This window comes from Siphateles boraxobius, unplaced genomic scaffold, assembly GCF_051911475.1.
Source record: "Siphateles boraxobius isolate OS27281-9 unplaced genomic scaffold, OSU_SipBor_1 120, whole genome shotgun sequence".
Taxonomy (NCBI): Eukaryota; Metazoa; Chordata; class Actinopteri; order Cypriniformes; family Leuciscidae; genus Siphateles; species Siphateles boraxobius.
This window is the reverse complement of record NW_027508723.1, coordinates 410,001-430,000: the sequence shown is the minus strand read 5'-3', so window position 1 is coordinate 430,000 and position 20,000 is coordinate 410,001. Positions and strand designations below refer to the sequence as shown.

Below are 20,000 nucleotides of genomic sequence, written 5' to 3'. Positions count from 1 at the left end.
AAATAATGTATTTCTTCCTTCAGATGAGACACTTCAGATGCGCACTGATCATCATGATGGTTTTGAATTGCTTGAAATATGATTGGAGTCACTTAAAAAAAAGAAAAATACAGTTCAGTGCAACATGTGCAGCGCAAATCTGTCATATCGGCTACATAAAATTATATATAATTGTGTGTTTGGGACATGGATTATAATGATGAAACTTTTGTTTTTGTAATAAAGCTCTCAAAAATTACATAAAAATTTGGATTTAGATTTATCGGTCAATATATCGGTTATCAGTTTTCAGATGTAAAGAATTATCGGTTATCGGTATTGGCCAGAATTTTCATATTTCATGCATCCCTAATTTAAAATCTATATTTTTGTTGCTTTAGTACATATGTAGGAAAAGCCACAAGGTCTCATTAAAAAACAAAAACTTTTCTTTAAATTGCGGATAAAATTATTAGTAAATAGAGCTTCCTGTATAATTACTGAAGCTGTCAGTCAGTTCGGCGCAAACTCATGAATCTGACTAAACTTAACAATTAATCTTTTATTTTCATCATGTCTCCACTTTGATGTTTGTATTGAGAGAATCTGTGCATCTAGAACTTAGTAACATTTTGCTAAACAAACTCATTCAGCGTTTTGAGCGTTACTGAGCAGTATTTTATTTCCTCAGTGGTATTTTAAACGTTTCTGATTGGTCATTATTTTCAACAGAATTGCCTGTGATTGGCTACAATACTCAACGCTTAGACTGTAAAGCGCCATGAATACAACAAACAGATCACTTTAATTTACTAGCTTTTCTCTGATTACATAATGAACGTTACTTGTAATGCATTACTTTAATCGTTACATGGAAAACTAATCTGATTATGTAATGCTAGTTACTTGTAATGTGTTACTTGTTACATCAAAAAAGTAATCTGATTACGTAATGCACGTTACTTAATATGCGTTACTTTACTCGTTATATCAAAAAAGCAATCTGTGTAGACCCGTTGTAGACACATTTGCAGCGCTTAGACTGTAATGGGTCATGAATACAACAACCATATCGCTTTAATTTGCTTGCTTTTCTCTTTTATTAAACTTCCCTTTCGTGCTGAAGAGTTTGGTAAATCCGGCTCCTCTCATATGAATGAGCACAAGCTGCTATGAATCTGAATGGCAGATATTCACCTGTGATGGGATTGTAGACCTTGGGTTCGATGGTCCCCATGGGTGGTGGCAGGAGTGTGTTGGTGAAGCTGCGCAGTGGGTGTGTGGGTCGAACACATGCGGTCGGGATGGTTCTGCTGGGAATCTCTTCGGGTCCCGGCGGCTCCGACTGGGCCGTGGGAATCAGCGTCTGCTGTGTTTGAGGAGCCATTGGAGGAGCGCCCTCTGCTGCCATCGCTGAGAAACACACACACACATCAGCAGAACGCTTGGGGAAAACACACACACACATCAGACGAATGCTTGGGGAAACCACACACACATCAGACAAATGCTTGGGAAAAAACACATCAGACAAACGCTTGGGGAAATTACACACATCAGACGAACGCTTGGGAAAAACACACACATCAGACAAATGCTTGGGAAAACACACAAATCAGACAAACGCTTGGGGAAAACACACACATCAGACGAACGCTTGGGAAAAACACACACATCAGACAAACGCTTGGGAAAACACACACATCAGACAAACGCTTGGGAAAACACACACATCAGACAAACGCTTGGGAAAAAACACACACGTCAGACGAACGCTTTGGAAAAAAACACACATTAGACGAACGCTTGGGAAAACGCACACACACATCAGACGAACCCAGGGGAAAACACACACACATCAGATGAACGCTTGGGGAAAACACACACACATCAGACGAACGCTTGGGGAAAACGCACACACATCAGACAAATGCTTGGGGAAAAAACACACACATCAGACGAACGCTTGGGGTAAACACACACACATCAGACAAACGCTTAGGAAAACACACATCAGACGAACGCTTGGGAAAACACATCAGACAAACGCTTGGGAAAAAACACACAAAAGTCAGACGAACGTTTGGGAAAACACACACACATCAGCAGAACGCTTGGGGAAAACACACACACACATCAGACGAATGCTTAGGGAAAACAAACACATCAGATGAACGCTTGGGGAAAACACACACACATCAGACGAACGCTTGTGGAAAACACACAAATCAGACAAACGCTTGGGGAAAACACACACATCAGACGAACGCTTGGGAAAAACACACACATCAGACAAACGCTTGGGAAAACACACACATCAGACAAACGCTTGGGAAAACACACACATCAGACAAACGCTTGGGAAAAAACACACACGTGAGACGAACGCTTTGGAAAATAACACACATTAGACGAACGCTTGGGAAAACACACACACACATCAGACGAACCCTGGGGAAAACACACACACATCAGATGAACGCTTGGGGAAAACACACACACATCAGACGAACGCTTGGGGAAAACGCACACACATCAGACAAATGCTTGGGGAAAAAACACACACATCAGACGAACGCTTGGGGAAAACACACACACATCAGACAAACGCTTAGGAAAACACACATCAGACGAACGCTTGGGAAAACACATCAGACAAACGCTTGGGAAAAAACACTAACAAGTCAGACGAACGTTTGGGAAAACACACACACATCAGCAGAACGCTTGGGGAAAACACACACACACACATCAGACGAATGCTTAGGGAAAACACACACATCAGATGAACGCTAGGGGAAAACACACACACATCAGACGAACGCTTGTGGAAAACACACAAATCAGACAAACGCTTGGGGAAAACACACACATCAGACAAACGCTTGGGAAAAACACACACATCAGACAAACGCTTGGGAAAACACACACATCAGACAAACGCTTGGGAAAACACACACATCAGACAAACGCTTGGGAAAAAAACACACACGTCAGACGAACGCTTTGGAAAAAAACACACATTAGACGAACGCTTGGGAAAATACACACACACACATCAGACGAACCCTGGGGAAAACACACACACATCAGATGAACGCTTGGGGAAAACCCACACACATCAGACGAACGCTTGGGGAAAACGCACACACATCAGACAAATGCTTGGAGAAAAAACACACACATCAGACGAACGCTTGGGGAAAACACACACACATCAGACAAACGCTTAGGAAAACACACATCAGACGAACGCTTGGGAAAACACATCAGACAAACGCTTGGGAAAAAACACACACAAGTCAGACGAACGTTTGGGAAAACACACACACATCAGCAGAACGCTTGGGGAAAACACACACACACATCAGACGAATGCTTAGGGAAAACACACACATCAGATGAACGCTTGGGGAAAACACACACACATCAGAAGAACGCTTGTGGAAAACACACAAATCAGACAAACGCTTGGGGAAAACACACACATCAGACGAACGCTTGGGAAAAACACACACATCAGACAAACGCTTGGGAAAACACACACATCAGACAAACGCTTGGGAAAACACACACATCAGACAAACACTTGGGAAAAAACACACACGTCAGACGAACGCTTTGGAAAAAAACACACATTAGACGAACGCTTGGGAAAACACACACACACATCAGACGAACCCTGGGGAAAACACACACATCAGATGAACGCTTGGGGAAAACACACACACATCAGACGAACGCTTGGGGAAAACACACACACATCAGACAAATGCTTGGGGAAAAAACACACACATCAGACGAACGCTTGGGGAAAACACACACACATCAGACAAACGCTTAGGAAAACACACATCAGACGAACGCTTGGGAAAACACATCAGACAAACGCTTGGGAAAAAACATACACAAGTCAGACGAACGGTTGGGAAAACACACACATCAGCAGAACGCTTGGGGAAAACACACACACACATCAGACGAATGCTTAGGGAAAACACACACATCATACGAACGCTTGGGGAAAACACACACACATCAGACGAACGCTTGTGGAAAACACACAAATCAGACAAACGCTTGGGGAAAACACACACATCAGACGAACGCTTGGGAAAAACACACACATCAGACAAACGCTTGGGAAAACACACACATCAGACAAACGCTTGGGAAAACACACACATCAGACAAACACTTGGGAAAAAACACACACGTCAGATGAACGCTTTGGAAAAAAACACACATTAGACGAACGCTTGGGAAAACACACACACACATCAGACGAACCCTGGGGAAAACACACACACATCAGATGAACGCTTGGGGAAAACACACACACATCAGACGAACGCTTGGGGAAAACACACACACAGACAAATGCTTGGGGAAAAAACACACACATCAGACCAACGCTTGGGGAAAACACATCAGACAAACGCTTGGGAAAAAACACACACAAGTCAGACGAACGGTTGGGAAAACACACACACATCAGCAGAACGGTTGGCGAAAACACACACACACATCAGACGAATGCTTAGGGAAAACACACACATCAGACGAACGCTTGGGGAAAACACACACACATCAGACGAACGCTTGTGGAAAACACACACATCAGACGAACGCTTGGGAAAACACACACACATCAGACAAACACTTGGGGAAAACACACACATCAGACGAACGCTTGGGAAAAAACACATTAGACAAACGCTTGGGGAAAACACACACACATCAGACGAACGCTTGGGAAAACAGACACACACATCAGACGAACCCTGGGGAAAACACACACACATCAGACGAACGCTTGGGGAAAACACACACACATCAGACGAACGCTTGGGGAAAACACACACACATCAGACGAAAGCTTGGGGAAAACTCACCCACATCAGACAAACGCTTGGGGAAAACTCACACACACATCAGACGAATGCTTGGGGAAAACACACACACACACATCAGACGAATGCTTGGGGAAAATGCACACACATCAGACGAACGCTTGGGAAAAAACATACGCACACGTCAGACGAACGCTTGGGAAAACACACATCAGACGAACGCTGGGGGAAATCACACACATCAGACGAAAGCTTGGGGAAAATACACACACATCAGACGAAAGCTTGGGGAAAATACACACACATCAGACAAACGCTTGGGGAAAACTCACACACATCAGACAAACGCTTGGGGAAAACTCACACACACATCAGATGAACGCATGGTGAAAACACACACACATCAGACGAACGCTTGGGGAAAACGCACACACATCAGACGAACGCTTGGGGAAAACACACACACATCAGACGAACGCTTGGGGAAAACGCACACACATCAGACGAACGCTTGGGGAAAACGCACACACATCAGATGAACGCATGGTGAAAACACACACACATCAGACGAACGCTTGGGGAAAACGCACACACATCAGACGAACGCTTGGGGAAAACACACACACATCAGACGAACGCTTGGGGAAAACACACACACATCAGACGAACGCTTGGGGAAAACACACACACATCAGACGAACGCTTGGGGAAAACGCACACACATCAGACGAACGCTTGGGGAAAACACACACACATCAGACGAACGCTTGGGGAAAACGCACACACATCAGACGAACGCTTGGGGAAAACACACACACATCAGACGAACGCTTGGGGAAAACACACACACATCAGACGAACGCTTGGGGAAAACACACACACATCAGACGAACGCTTGGGGAAAACACACACACATCAGACGAACGCTTGGGGAAAACACACACACATCAGATGAACGCTTGGGGAAAACGCACACACATCAGACGAACGCTTGGGGAAAACACACACACATCAGACGAACGCTTGGGGAAAACGCACACACATCAGACGAACGCTTGGGGAAAACGCACACACATCAGACGAACGCTTGGGGAAAACGCACACACATCAGACGAACGCTTGGGGAAAACGCACACACATCAGACGAACGCTTGGGGAAAACACACACACATCAGACGAACGCTTGGGGAAAACACACAAACATCAGATGAACGCTTGGGGAAAACACACACACATCAGACGAACGCTTGGGGAAAACACACACACATCAGACGAACGCTTGGTGAAAACACACACACATCAGATGAACGCTTGGGGAAAACACACACATCAGACGAACGCTTGGGGAAAACACACACACATCAGATGAACGCTTGGGGAAAACACACAAACATCAGACGAACGCTTGGGGAAAACACACACACATCAGACGAACGCTTGGGATAGACAGACTTTATGCAAATGAGAGGCATAAACAGTAGCCACACTGCAAAACATGCTTTTCATACTTAGTATATTTGTCCTGTTTCCAGTCAAAATATAAAACAATTCTTAAATCAAGATGCATTTACTAAAGTAGTAAAATGGAAAAGCTCAAAAAAGCATAAATGCTACATTTTTGTAAATGTCATAATCATTTGTTAACAAACATTTATTCATTACTTCAATGAGCTCATCGCTTCTGCATGAAATTATTACATAGTTTAAATTAATACCTTTTTTGTTAACTGTGATTTTGTATATGTACATTTCTGAAATGCATAACTTACACAGTCTCCTCTGATAACAGATCACTGTAAACTGTAATATGGACTCATGCATTTTCTCTAAAGCTGCTTTGAAATGATGTGTGTTGTGAAAAGCGCTGTACAAATACATGTGAACTGAATTGAAATAAACAGCAGCCAATCACAGATGAAGACAAGCTAATGATGTGATGCATCTGAGTTGAGTTTCAGTGAGTTTTACCTCAAAGCAAATAAATAAAATTTTGTGGTTCAAGTCAATTATTTATATAGCGCTTTTTACTATACATTCATTCAAAGCAGCTTTACAGAGATAACAGAAAAATAACGCAACAAAGTTTGTTTCCAGAAGAAAATAGCGTCACAGTCCAGCTTAATTAAGTTCATTGATGGTTCATTTTTTTTTCTGTTGTAAAAAAGTTATTAATTTAGTTCATATATATATCTAGCTGCTCTGGAGAAAATTAATATTATTGAATTGAATTGATCTGAATAATTACTAATTAATTGAAATGCAGTTTGCATGATGGCACAGACTGCGGCTCATGAAAGTGTGTGTACTTTGGTCATTTGTAAACTAAGGTTGTCTTCTTCCAGCTGTAATCATGCAAATACATATTGCTGGAGTATTAACTGAAGTCCGCGTGACCCAGACCTCCGGCGCTTGGGTTTCATCAATGTCAGAGGACATTTACACTCGAAGTCTCTGTGAACTTTTCTCCCTCAGAGATGCGGTTTGTGCAAATACTTCTGCTCACTAAGAGCCTCTTAGGAAAAGTCATTTATTTCAATGAAGCAAACAGACTCCAGCTGCTGCCAAAGAACCGAATCACATCGATGTCTTCTGCTAACAAACTCATTTAAAGCTCAGAGCGAGACGAGCAAAGAGGATCCTGCTTTATTCAGGACGTCTACGTCTATAAATGACGCGGAGAAAACAGACGTTTGTGTCGCTCTGCTGTGATTGGTCGATCTAGTAACAGCTGACGGGACTCTCAAATACTTGGGGTAACCAAACCAATCTCTGTTACCTTAAATTATATGTTTATCTCTGTAAAGCTGCTTTGAAACAATCTACATTGTTAAAAGCGCTATATAAATGAGGATAACTTGACTTGGCAAAAAATTGGGGTAAAACTTAAGAATACGATTCCTTCATTAATGAATAACTACACAGGAACAAATGAGTAACACACTATTAACATTCTAGTAACTGCTATTAACTAACAAGAAACTCTGATTAATGAATTAGTAAGTAAAATCGCTCAGGTGAATGTGGTAGTTCACTATTAGCTGATCAATAACTACTATTTTTCATAACTCACTGAAGACTACTAACTATATACAGGTTCATAATTAATATTAATAATGCATAATTTATAATGTAAGGTAACGGTAACCCATTAGTAATGACTCAAGTGTTACTACAACCTTCTAAAGGAACTACTAATTATTTGGATCAGTATCTAAAGTGAAAAATATAACTACCTAATAGTTAGGTAAAAAACCTAAAACCACATTCACCTGAGCGATTTTACTTACTAATTCATTAATCAGAGTTTCTTGTTAGTTAATAGCAGTTACTAGAATGTTAATAGTGCGTTACTCATTTGTTCCTGTGTAGTTATTCATTAATGAAGGAATCGTATTCTAAAGTGTTACCAAAATGTGTTTTCTGAAGTTTTAAATAAAAGATTTTTCAAAAGCCATAAAAACACATTTTTGTTAATGTCTTCAGTGAAAACAGTGTTTGTGAAACACAGAATCTTTACCAGCAGTGTAACCGCGGTCCACGGTGAGCGTGGAGAACGGCATCGGCCTCAGGGTGAACTTCGGGTGAGCGCTGAAACCACAGGTGGGAGACGGTAGGATTCCCGGATACTGGCTGCTCTCCAGTGTGGGAACCGGGATAGCACTGACCACCGCTGGAACACACACACAAACATCAGAAGAAAACATAAGACACAACCCAGAAGGCAATTTTGCTTTTAAAAGACATTTAATAGCCGTGCATCACAGCCCAGACGTCTAAAACTAGAAAAATCTGGACTGTCAGTGAACATTTAATAGACGTCTAACCCATCGCACGAGAATAAATTACTCGTGTCATTTCATTTCTTTGTTATCTAATTGATCACCGCTGGAACACAAACACAAACATCATAAGAAAACACAAGACATGAATGCACTCATTGGGGTTCTGTATAGAGCCCTAGGGTTATCAAATTATGATGAATTTGTAAAGAAAGACACACACCTGCGCACATATATATAAAAACACGCATACCTATAGTTTGAACACGTAATACGCATGTGCATGCCATCAGCGATTCACAGATTCACGTTTTTGAAGTTTACGCGAATGAACATCCAGAACACATTAAAGTTTCTGTTTTCTGTTAGAACCTCGTCGTGTTAGCGGCCGCTAAGTTAATAACTAATGATCTTTACAAAGGAAGTGGATCAATCAAAACTGAGTTTATCTAAACAATAACTTTATTCTACTGTAAAGCCTAAACAATCTTACTTTACTTTAATTTCCTATTATCACTGTAAAGCTGCTGTGAAACTCTATATTGTTAAAGTGCTGTATAAATGAAGGAGACTCGACTTGACTAACAGTGTCACTGTTTCTCCCTGAAACGCCACCATTGTATTCTTGAGTTTCTTCCGGGAACGAACACGTCAAGAATGAAATAAAATGAAATATTTTCATTTTTCCCTTTCTTTTCTTTTCTTTTCTTTTCTTTCCTTACTCTTTTCATCAAAAAAGTAATCTTATTACGTAATATACGTTACTTGTAATGCATTACTTTACTCGTTATATATCAGAAAAGTAATCTGATTACGAAAGGCACGTTACTTGTAAAACGTTAGTTAACTCGTTATATCAAAAAGTAATCTGATTACGTAACGCACGTTACTTGTAATGCGTAACTTTACTCGTAGTTTCAAAAAGTAATCTGATTACGTAATGCACGTTACCTGTAATGCATTACTTTACTCATTATATCAAAAAGTAATCTGATTACGTAACGCACGTTACCTGTAATGCATTACTTTACTCGTTATATCAAAAAGTAATCTGATTACATAACACACGTTACCTGTAATGCATTACTTTACTCGTTATATCAAAAAGTAATCTGATTACGTAACGCAAGTTTCTTGTAATGCATTACTTTAATCGTTATATCAAAAAGTAATCTGATTACGTAACGCACGTTACCTGTAATGCATTACTTTACTCGTTATATCAAAAAGTAATCTGATTACGTAACGCACGTTACCTGTAATGCATTACTTTACTCGTTATATCAAAAAGTAATCTGATTACGTAACGCAAGTTTCTTGTAATGCATTATTTTACTCGTTATATCAAAAAGTAATCTGATTTCGTAATGCACGTTACTTGTAATGCGTAACTTTACTCGTTATATCAAAAAGTAATCTGATTACGTAACGCACGTTACCTGTAATGCATTACTTTACTCGTTATATCAAAAAGTAATCTGATTACGTAACGCACGTTTCTTGTAATGCATTACTTTACTCGTTATATCAAAAAGTAATCTGATTACTAAAGGCACGTAATTTGTAATGCGTAACTTTACTCGTTATATCAAAAAGTAATCTGATTACGTAACGCACGTTACCTGTAATGCATTACTTTACTCGTTATATCAAAAAGTAATCTGATTACATAACGCACGTTACCTGTAATGCATTACTTTACTCGTTATATCAAAAAGTAATCTGATTACGTAACGCACGTTACTTGTAATGCGTAACTTTACTCGTAGTTTCAAAAAGTAATCTGATTACGTAACGCACGTTACCTGTAATGCATTACTTTACTCGTTATATCAAAAAGTAATCTGATTACGTAACACACGTTACCTGTAATGCATTACTTTACTCGTTATATAAAAAAGTAATCTGATTACATAACGCAGGTTACTTGTAATGCGTAACTTTACTCGTTATATCAAAAAGTAATCTGATTATGTAACGCACGTTACCTGTAATGCATTACTTTACTCGTTATATCAAAAAGTAATCTGATTACGTAACACACGTTACCTGTAATGCATTACTTTACTCGTTATATAAAAAAGTAATCTGATTACATAACGCAGGTTACTTGTAATGCGTAACTTTACTCGTTATATCAAAAAGTAATCTGATTATGTAACGCACGTTACCTGTAATGCGTAACTTTACTCGTTATATCAAAAAGTAATCTGATTATGTAACGCACGTTACTTGTAATGCATTACTTTACTCGTTATATCAAAAAGTAATCTGATTATGTAACGCATGTTACTTGTAATGCGTAACTTTACTCGTTATATCAAAAAGTAATCTGATTACGTAACGCACGTTACCTGTAATGCATTACTTTACTCGTTATATCAAAAAGTAATCTGATTACGTAACGCACTTTACTTGTAATGCGTAACTTTACTCGTTATATTAAAAAGTAATCAGATTACGAAAGGTACGTAATTTGTAATGCGTAACTTTACTCGTTATATCAAAAAGTAATCTGATTACGAAAGGCACGTAATTTGTAATGCGTAACTTTACTCGTTATATCAAAAAGTAATCTGATTACGAAAGGCACGTTACTTGTAATGCGTAACTTTACTCGTTATATCAAAAAGTAATCTGATTACGTAACGCACGTTTCCTGTAATGCGTAACTTTACTCGTTATATCAAAAAGTAATCTGATTACGTAACGCACGTTACTTGTAATGCGTAACTTTACTCGTTATATCAAATAGTAATCTGATTACGAAAGGCACGTAATTTGTAATGCGTAACTTTACTCGTTATATCAAAAAGTAATCTTATTACGAAAGGCACATAATTTGTAATGCATAACTTTACTCGTTATATCAAAAAGTAATCTGATTACGTAACGCACGTTACCTGTAATGCATTACTTTACCCGTTATGTCAAAAAGTAATCTGATTATGTAACGCACGATACTTGTAATGCATTACTTTACTCATTATATCAACAAGTAATCCGATTACGTAACGCACGTTACTTGTAATGCATTACTTTACTCGTTATATATCAAAAAGTAATCTGATTACCAAATGCACGTTACTTGTAATGCGTTACTTTACTTGTTATATCAAAAAGTAATCTGATTACGAAAAAGCACGTTAATTGTAATGCATTACTTTACTCGTTATATCAGAAAGTAATCTGATTACGAAATGCACGTTACTTGTAATGCGTTACTTTACTTGTTATATCAAAAAGTAATCTGATTACGTGACGCACGTTACTTGCAAAGCGTTACTTTACTCGTTATATCAAAAAGTAATCGGATTACAAAAGGCACGTAACTTGTAAAGCGTTCCCCCAACACTGCTCATTTTAGATGAGATTTGAAAACACCTGATTGCTAGTTCCCTTTCAGTCGATAACGTCAGACGTAGTCGACGGTCGACTGAATGGGGATCGCGCTAGAGAGCCTATCATCTTCGATTACTATTGAACGAGCCAATGGAATTTGGCGTGCGTGATTTGCATCACACACTGTGACCCTGTAATAGCCTTACATCCCCCAGCTTCCCTTGGTCGCCAGCAGGCAGCTTGGGGCGTTCGAGGACCCGGTCATCCGCCTTCTCACGTCCCCCTGCCGCTAGTGGAGACAGGTAAGTGTTGCACTGCACACTAACACCACTATCTCTACTTTGCTGCCCCACCTCAGGCTCGGCTACCCCGCTCAAGTCAGTGATAATCATCACATTAGGTGTTGAGCAGACGTGCTCCTGAAAATTCAGTGATATTCATCACACCGAGTGTTGAGCAGTTCTCCTGACTTGTGCATGCTTATCTTATCCTGTTGGCGAAGGATTTGATATAGCCGCTCCTCCAGCCGGTACGAAGGCCATTTGTAAACTCGTTCTTCGTGCTACTAGGTGGTGGGTCGTGACCATCTTGGCCCAAGATTGGTCTGCAGCTCCGACCTGAAAGACATGTGCTTCAGATCTCTACCTTCCGCACCGCAGGCAATCCTGTGTGTTGCGTGTTAGGGTGGAGTATCAGGTGTCCTTCCCCTCGAGTGCTCCAGAGCCCGTTGGGTCTTCAGGTAAACTGGAAGAGAGTAATCTCGCCAGCGGGCTGAGTATCTCTTTTTCAGTTTTGGAGATGGATTCGGTCTAACACGTCTCTCCAATGAGAATGTGTTCAGCTGGTGTTGAAGTGAGAAAGGGTCCCACTGAAAGAACTTTCAGAGGCTCCTGGGGTATATGGTAGTTGCAGCTTTTGGCTTCCTCCATATGTGACCGCTTCAGCGCTAGCTTCATGATCGAGTCCCGAGGTGACCGTGGCAGAGCAGCTCACCCTGTGTGACTATAGTTCATCCCGGTTTGCTGCCAATCCCTCTTCAACAGAGGGGCAATGTACAAAGGGCGTGTTTTAACGGGGGCCTGTGCGACCCTCGACTACACGGGCATTCGTGCCTCGAGTTGTTAGACATTGCGACCGTTGCGCAAGCTTCCCTTGCATGTCACAACTCACCCGTCACCTCCTCCTTGGAGTCAGAAGCTTCTGAGGACGCTTTGTTCCACTCTTCCCGCTTTACTCAATCGTGCCGCCTTCGAGCCTCACGACAGTTATAGCCAGGGCCAGTGGAGACTCCATGCCCTGGGTCCAGCTGGGTCATGACCATTCCGGGGCCGCTCAGTTGCCCCTCTGGTTTCGTCTTCCTGCCAGTGTTTGTGTAAACCGAGCGGACTACCCTTGGACAAAGACGGGGTCTCAGCTGCCCCAGGGGCCCGCAGAAATGCGTTTAACCCCAGTGAGCCTTCTAAAAGCGACTGCGACTCATGGTCGCCTTGCGCCTGCTCAAGTCAGTGAAATCATCACACTTCATGTTGAGCAGAAATGCTCCTGAAACTCAGTGAAGTTCATCGCACTCAAGTGTTGAGCAGCAATGCTCCTGTAGCTCAGTGAGTTCATCACACTCAGGTGTTGAGCAGAAATGCTCCTGTAGCTCAGTGAATTCATCACACGCAGTGCTGAGCAGAAATGTTCCTCTTGCTCAGTGAAGTTCTTCGCGCTCAAGTGTTGAGCAGAAATGCTCCTGAAGCTCAGTGAGTTTATCACACTCAGGTGTTGAGCAGGAATGCTCCTGAAGCTCAGTGAACTTATCACACTCAAGTGCTGAGCAGAAAATGCTCCTGAAGCCCAGTGATCTTCACATGTTGTGTTGAGCAATGCTCCTGTCTTTTTGCACCCGTCGCTTGCACCTACTTGCCAAGTCAGGAGAGGAACAGGTCTTCATAGTTGCCCCTTATTGGCCCAACTAGACCTGATTCCCATCGACAGCCTTCCTGACTTCCCCTGAAAACTCTTTCAGGGACGGGGCACGATGGCACTCGCGTTCTTCCCCCGGAGATTCCGGGCGGTCTTACATCTGAACGCGGAGGTTCAGGTGGCTATCACAGGGACATGTGATAGTTACCATCACTTCTGCGAGCACCCCCTAGAAATGGGTAGCGTGCTTTTAGAAGTGGAACCTAGTCGTTGAGTGCGTCTTCTCTCCAGAGGAGATCCTGAAAGCTTTCGATCGCTTCAGTGCTCTCTTTCCTGCAAAATGGGTTGGAGTAGGCTGTTTTCCTTCACCCTCAAAATGATGTTGCCTCGGTGTTTAAACGACGCTCATTGTGTTGCAGAAGTGTGCAGAAGCACGTTCTGATCGTCAGGTTCCTGAGGAGCAAGGTCTTGTAAATCCTTGCGTCCCTCTTTATCCTCTTGGGCCTTGTCCCTGGTGCGACTGCACTGCAGAGACCGCCCCTGAGCCACTGCAGGCAGTGAGTTAAAAATTCTGTTATATCAGTTCTCCTGCTCACGTGGTCTCTACTAGAGGGTAGGGACTTGCTCGCTTTCGGTCAACGTATTGTGCCTGGAGTCTGGGCCGGCTAACTCTCACAAGCTGAGACCCCGGCTCGGATTGTGCCCAAGGTTCCTACCTCTCCCGTAATAGGAGCAGGTGGTGAGCCTGCAAGCGCTGCCCTGGAGGAGGCAGATCCAGCCCTGACTTCTCTGTCCGTTCGCTTGGAAGTGTACAGAATGCAAGCCATAGACCTCAGACCAGCTCTACAAATATCTGTTGGATCTCGGCAGAGAGGGAAGGCTGTTTCCATGCAAAGTTGCACTTAGTGCTTGCCTTCATTTCGGGAAAAATCCGAGATGCAACATGTCCACTTAGGTGTTGAGCTCCTCTATGTTGAGTGTAAAGTGCTCCGCCTGGGCGTTGACGATATGCTTTGCTAAACAGATTCTAGAGTTGGGGGCTGGACGACACCTAGTTGAACCGCTGCTTCCCGTGGGCTCCATTCTCATGAAGCCAGTTCACCGTGAGCCCGGTTCAAGTGTCGGCTTGCTGCGCCATTCCCCTCCTATGGACTGGATACGTGCGCCTTTCTACTCCAGTTGAGTTCCCTTAAAATTGAACCCTGTTGAGTTCCTCCACACCCCTCCGACGTCGGACGTGCGGAACGTCTGGTGTTAGGCCTACCACTCGTAGGCAGTGTGGAACCTGTGTTAGGCTGGGTCCATATGTTGTGGTCCCTACGGCGACCCCATATGTGTATTCTTCCACGATACGGCTCCCTGCGGCGAGCCCGTGTCTTCCCTCGGCAGAGTCTCTCTGCCGTCACTGTCCGGTGTGTCTCCCCCCGTCTTAGGCTGGAGCCACCCCAGTGACATTCCATATGTTAGACTGCCCGGTTTCCGCCCAGTTCATATGTTTATTCTCCACGTTACCTTCCTCTGGGTTGGATGTGGCTTCCGCAGCGTCCCTTCCTTCAAATGTACAGGGAACGCTTTCCCAGTGGTCCTGTAGGAACAGCAGTGACTTCCCTGGCCTAAGCCCTGTCCCTCCCCGCCTTAAATTTGCGGGGGCATCAGGAGGCTTTGGTTTAGGCACTGGAAGGTGGCAGCGTTAGTGGCATTTTCAAAGGTTATCCCCATTCAGTCGACCGTCGACTACGTCTGACTTTATCGACTGAAAGGGAACGTCCTGGTTGCGTATGCAACCCACCGTTCCCTGAAGGAGGGAACGGAGGACGTAGTCCCCTTGCCACTACCGCTGGACCACCGCTGACCCCGGGTTACTCTCGGCTCCTCAGCGAAAAGCAACTAGTGCGTGCATCCAGTTCCGTATTTATACCCGCGCCGCGGGGGCGGAGTGTGTGATGCAAATCACGCACGCCAAATTCCATTGGCTCGTTCAATAGTAATCGAAGATGATAGGCTCTCTAGCGCGATCCACATTCAGTCGACCGTCGACTACGTCCTCCGTTCCCTCCTTCAGGGAACGGTGGGTTGCATACGCAACCAGGACGTTTTTTCACAGTCTAATAACATCAATAGATCAATGTAGATTTCAGCCCGAGGTTTTCTCAGAGAGGAGAGCTACGGTAGAAATGTGTTAATTGTGTTTGCAATAATTTAAGCTGTATTATATTTTTGGTTTATATTTTATATGATTTTTATCATTGGATAGTTGAACACACACAATATTGCTGTGTTAATAGAGTATCTCTTCAGTTTAAGTCATCAAAAACACATACTGTACATTCAAGTGGACATATTTTCCATGCAATTAGAGCAAAAACACATAGAAAAAAATCCTGACTGAGGTTGTCATAATTCATGCATGAAAAAGTTAATTAGTTCAAACTAAATCTCTAAGGTTCTATGTATGTTCTATATTTATACAGTATAAGGTTCTTAAAATAACATGTTGTTTATAGAAGAACTCTGTTCACCAAGGGCTGGTTTATTCAGTTTATTAATCATGTTTAAATATTTAAAAACCTACAAGAAGAAAAGTGTTTAGATGCAGACACCCATTAGTCAATAATGGCGATCTGTGGACCGGGAAACAGCAGAACCCCTACAACCCTGAACAAAACAAAATCCGGATCCGTGAGAGGAACCAACAGCACATTCACAGAAACAATGACCTTGACATTGAAAACCTCACAGAGAGAGAGAAGAGAGAGAGAGAGAGAGAGAGAGAGAGAGAGAGAGAGAGAGAGAGAGAGAGAGAGAGAGAGAGAGAGAGAGAGAGAGAGAGAGAGAGAGAGAGAGAGAGAGAGAGAGAGAGAGAGAGAGAGAGAGAGAGACTGGACTGACAAATTGCCTGAAGTGTTGAGATTTCTATCTACTAAACTGCCCCAGACGAGCAACTGCTGAATGACTGCAAACTCTCTCTTTGTGTGTGTGTGTGTGTGTGTGTGTGTGCGTGTGTGCGTGTGTGTGTGTGTGTGTGTGTGTGTGTGACAGAGAGAGAGGTTTTGCCTACATTGTGTGCATCCAAATGTTTCAGGATAGAAAAAGGTAAAATCCTCTGCTTTGAGGTGAGCAGGAGTTCTGGAGAGAATAATAACACCTCCATGAAAACCTACAAATGCTGAAGGAATCAACTGGACATCTTCGAGATCCACAGATCCCCATATTCACATTTACATTTATGCATTTATGCATTTGGCAGACGCTTTTATCCAAAGCAAACATGTTCAATCTCGCTCAGTTTGAACTCTTTCACTGATGATGACTCTCATATTCCACTTCCTGCCAGGTTCTTCCCGGGAGAATAAGCCGTTCCTCTTTCCTGGTTTTCCCAGAGGACGGAGATGAAGCTTGTTTGAGAACCGTAATGAAGAATCCCAGCAGGAGGTCAAAGAGAAGACGCTCCCGGGACGGGATCAAACGCGTGTCCCGGGAAGAGGAAAGCATCGGAGCGTCACATGATCCCGTCATATGAGGAATCAGAGCAAAACAAGCCCTTATGAAAGGAACGACAGTGACACGCTCATATTCACACACTGCAAAAATGCTTGGCTTAGTATTTTGTTTCCAGTCCAAATATCAAAAAATTCTTGAATCAAGATTCATTTACTAAATGAGTAAAATGCCATTTTCTAGGGGAAATAAAAATTGACTTCGATTTTGCTTAAAAAAAGGAAAATGATCTGCCAATGTGGTAAGAAACAGAATCTTGTTTTGAATTAAGTGTATTTTTCTGACCCCATTGGCAGATCATTTAGCTTTTTTTAAGCAACAACTCACTTAATACTGATTAATTCCCCCAGAAAACAACACATAATATCTTAGGACATTTTACTACTTCAGTAAATGCATCTTGATTTAAGAATTTTTAGATATTTGGACTGGAAACAAGACAAAAATACTGAGTAAGAAAAGCATTTTTGCAGTGCATTCACTCGCTTTCCTCCTCAACAGTCCGTGAGTTTGAGTTCTGTAAAACATGATGAGTTTCCAGCACAAATAAACATTCCTCCTCAAAAATTATCGAAAATAATTTTCACTTTTTGAGCATAGACCTGATAATTAAACCTCCAGCTTAAACTGTGGTAAATCTTGAATGCTTTAGAGTGACAGACTGAAGTTTGATCTCTTTCCAAACACGACACTTGGCAGATTATTGCTGAAGTTACAAAAGTTTTAAAAAGTGAACTTAAAAAAATCATGGAAGCGAATCGAGTGCTAGATTCAAGAGTAGAGGATTCATTCATTTCATTCTTAACCAGCGTACAGTTTAATAAACCTCGAGCGTCTGAGCAACAGAACACACTCTCCACACATATTACTCCGAGAACACACACTCCAACACATATTACTCCGAGAACACACACTCCACACATATTACTCCGAGAACACACACTCCAACACATATTACTCCGAGAACACACACTCCAACACATATTACTCCAAGAACACACACTCCACACATATTACTCCGTGAACACACACTCCAACACATATTACTCCGAGAACACACACTCCAACACATATTACTCCGAGAACACACACTCCAACACATATTACTCCGAGAACACACACTCCAATACATATTACTCCGAGAACACACACTCAAACACATATTACTCCGTGAACACACACTCCACACATATTACTCCGAGAACACACACTCCAACACATATTACTCCGTGAACACACACTCCAACACATATTACTCCGTGAACACACACTCCACACATATTACTCCGTGAACACACACTCCAACACATATTACTCCGTGAACACACACTCAACACATATTACTCCGTGAACACACACTCCAACACATATTACTCCGTGAACACACACTCAACACGTATTACTCCGAGAACACACACTCCAACACATATTACTCCGTGAACACACACTCCACACATATTACTCCGAGAACACACACTCCAACACATATTACTCCGTGAACAGACACTCCACACATATTACTCCGTGAACACACACTCTACACATATTACTCGGTGAACACACACTCAACACATATTACTCCGTGAACACACACTCAACACATATTACTCCGTGAACACACACTCCACACATATAACTCCGAGAACACACACTCCAACACGTATTACTCCGAGAACACACACTCCCAACACATATTACTCCGAGAACACACACTCCAACACATATTACTCCAAGAACACACACTCCACACATATTACTCCGTGAACACACACTCCAACACATATTACTCCGAGAACACACACTCCAACACATATTACTCCGAGAACACACACTCCAACACATATTACTCCGAGAACACACACTCCAATACATATTACTCCGAGAACACACACTCAAACACATATTACTCCGTGAACACACACTCCACACATATTACTCCGAGAACACACACTCCAACACATATTACTCCGTGAACACACACTCCACACATATTACTCCGAGAACACACACTCCACACATATTACTCCGAGAACACACACTCCAACACATATTACTCCGTGAACACACACTCCAACACATATTACTCCGTGAACACACACTCCACACATATTACTCCGTGAACACACACTCCAACACATATTACTCCGTGAACACACACTCAACACATATTACTCCGTGAACACACACTCCAACACATATTACTCCGTGAACACACACTCAACACGTATTACTCCGAGAACACACACTCCAACACATATTACTCCGAGAACACACACTCCAACACATATTACTCCGTGAACAGACACTCCACACATATTACTCCGTGAACACACACTCTACACATATTACTCCGAGAACACACACTCCAACACATATTACTCCGAGAACACACACTCCACACATATTACTCCGAGAACACACACTCCACACATATTACTCCGAGAACACACACTCCAACACATATTACTCCGTGAACACACACTCCAACACATATTACTCCGTGAACACACACTCCACACATATTACTCCGTGAACACACACTCCAACACATATTACTCCGTGAACACACACTCAACACATATTACTCCGTGAACACACACTCCAACACATATTACTCCGTGAACACACACTCAACACGTAT

The 20,000-nt window shown here is 42.3% G+C and overlaps 1 protein-coding gene across 4 annotated transcripts in view; it reads right to left on the bottom strand.

The window, feature by feature from the left end:
• Window positions 1-20,000, bottom strand: part of dcc (DCC netrin 1 receptor) — a 285,242-nt gene that overhangs the window by 15,009 nt on the left and 250,233 nt on the right. For all 4 annotated transcript variants that reach the window (XM_077222396.1, XM_077222405.1, XM_077222415.1 and 1 more), the window contains exons 26-27: window positions 8,350-8,502; window positions 1,177-1,392 (exon numbers count right to left, since the gene is read on the bottom strand). In XM_077222396.1, the coding sequence (XP_077078511.1) occupies window positions 1,177-1,392; window positions 8,350-8,502 (369 nt within the window). The remainder of the gene's footprint in view (window positions 1-1,176; window positions 1,393-8,349; window positions 8,503-20,000) is intronic.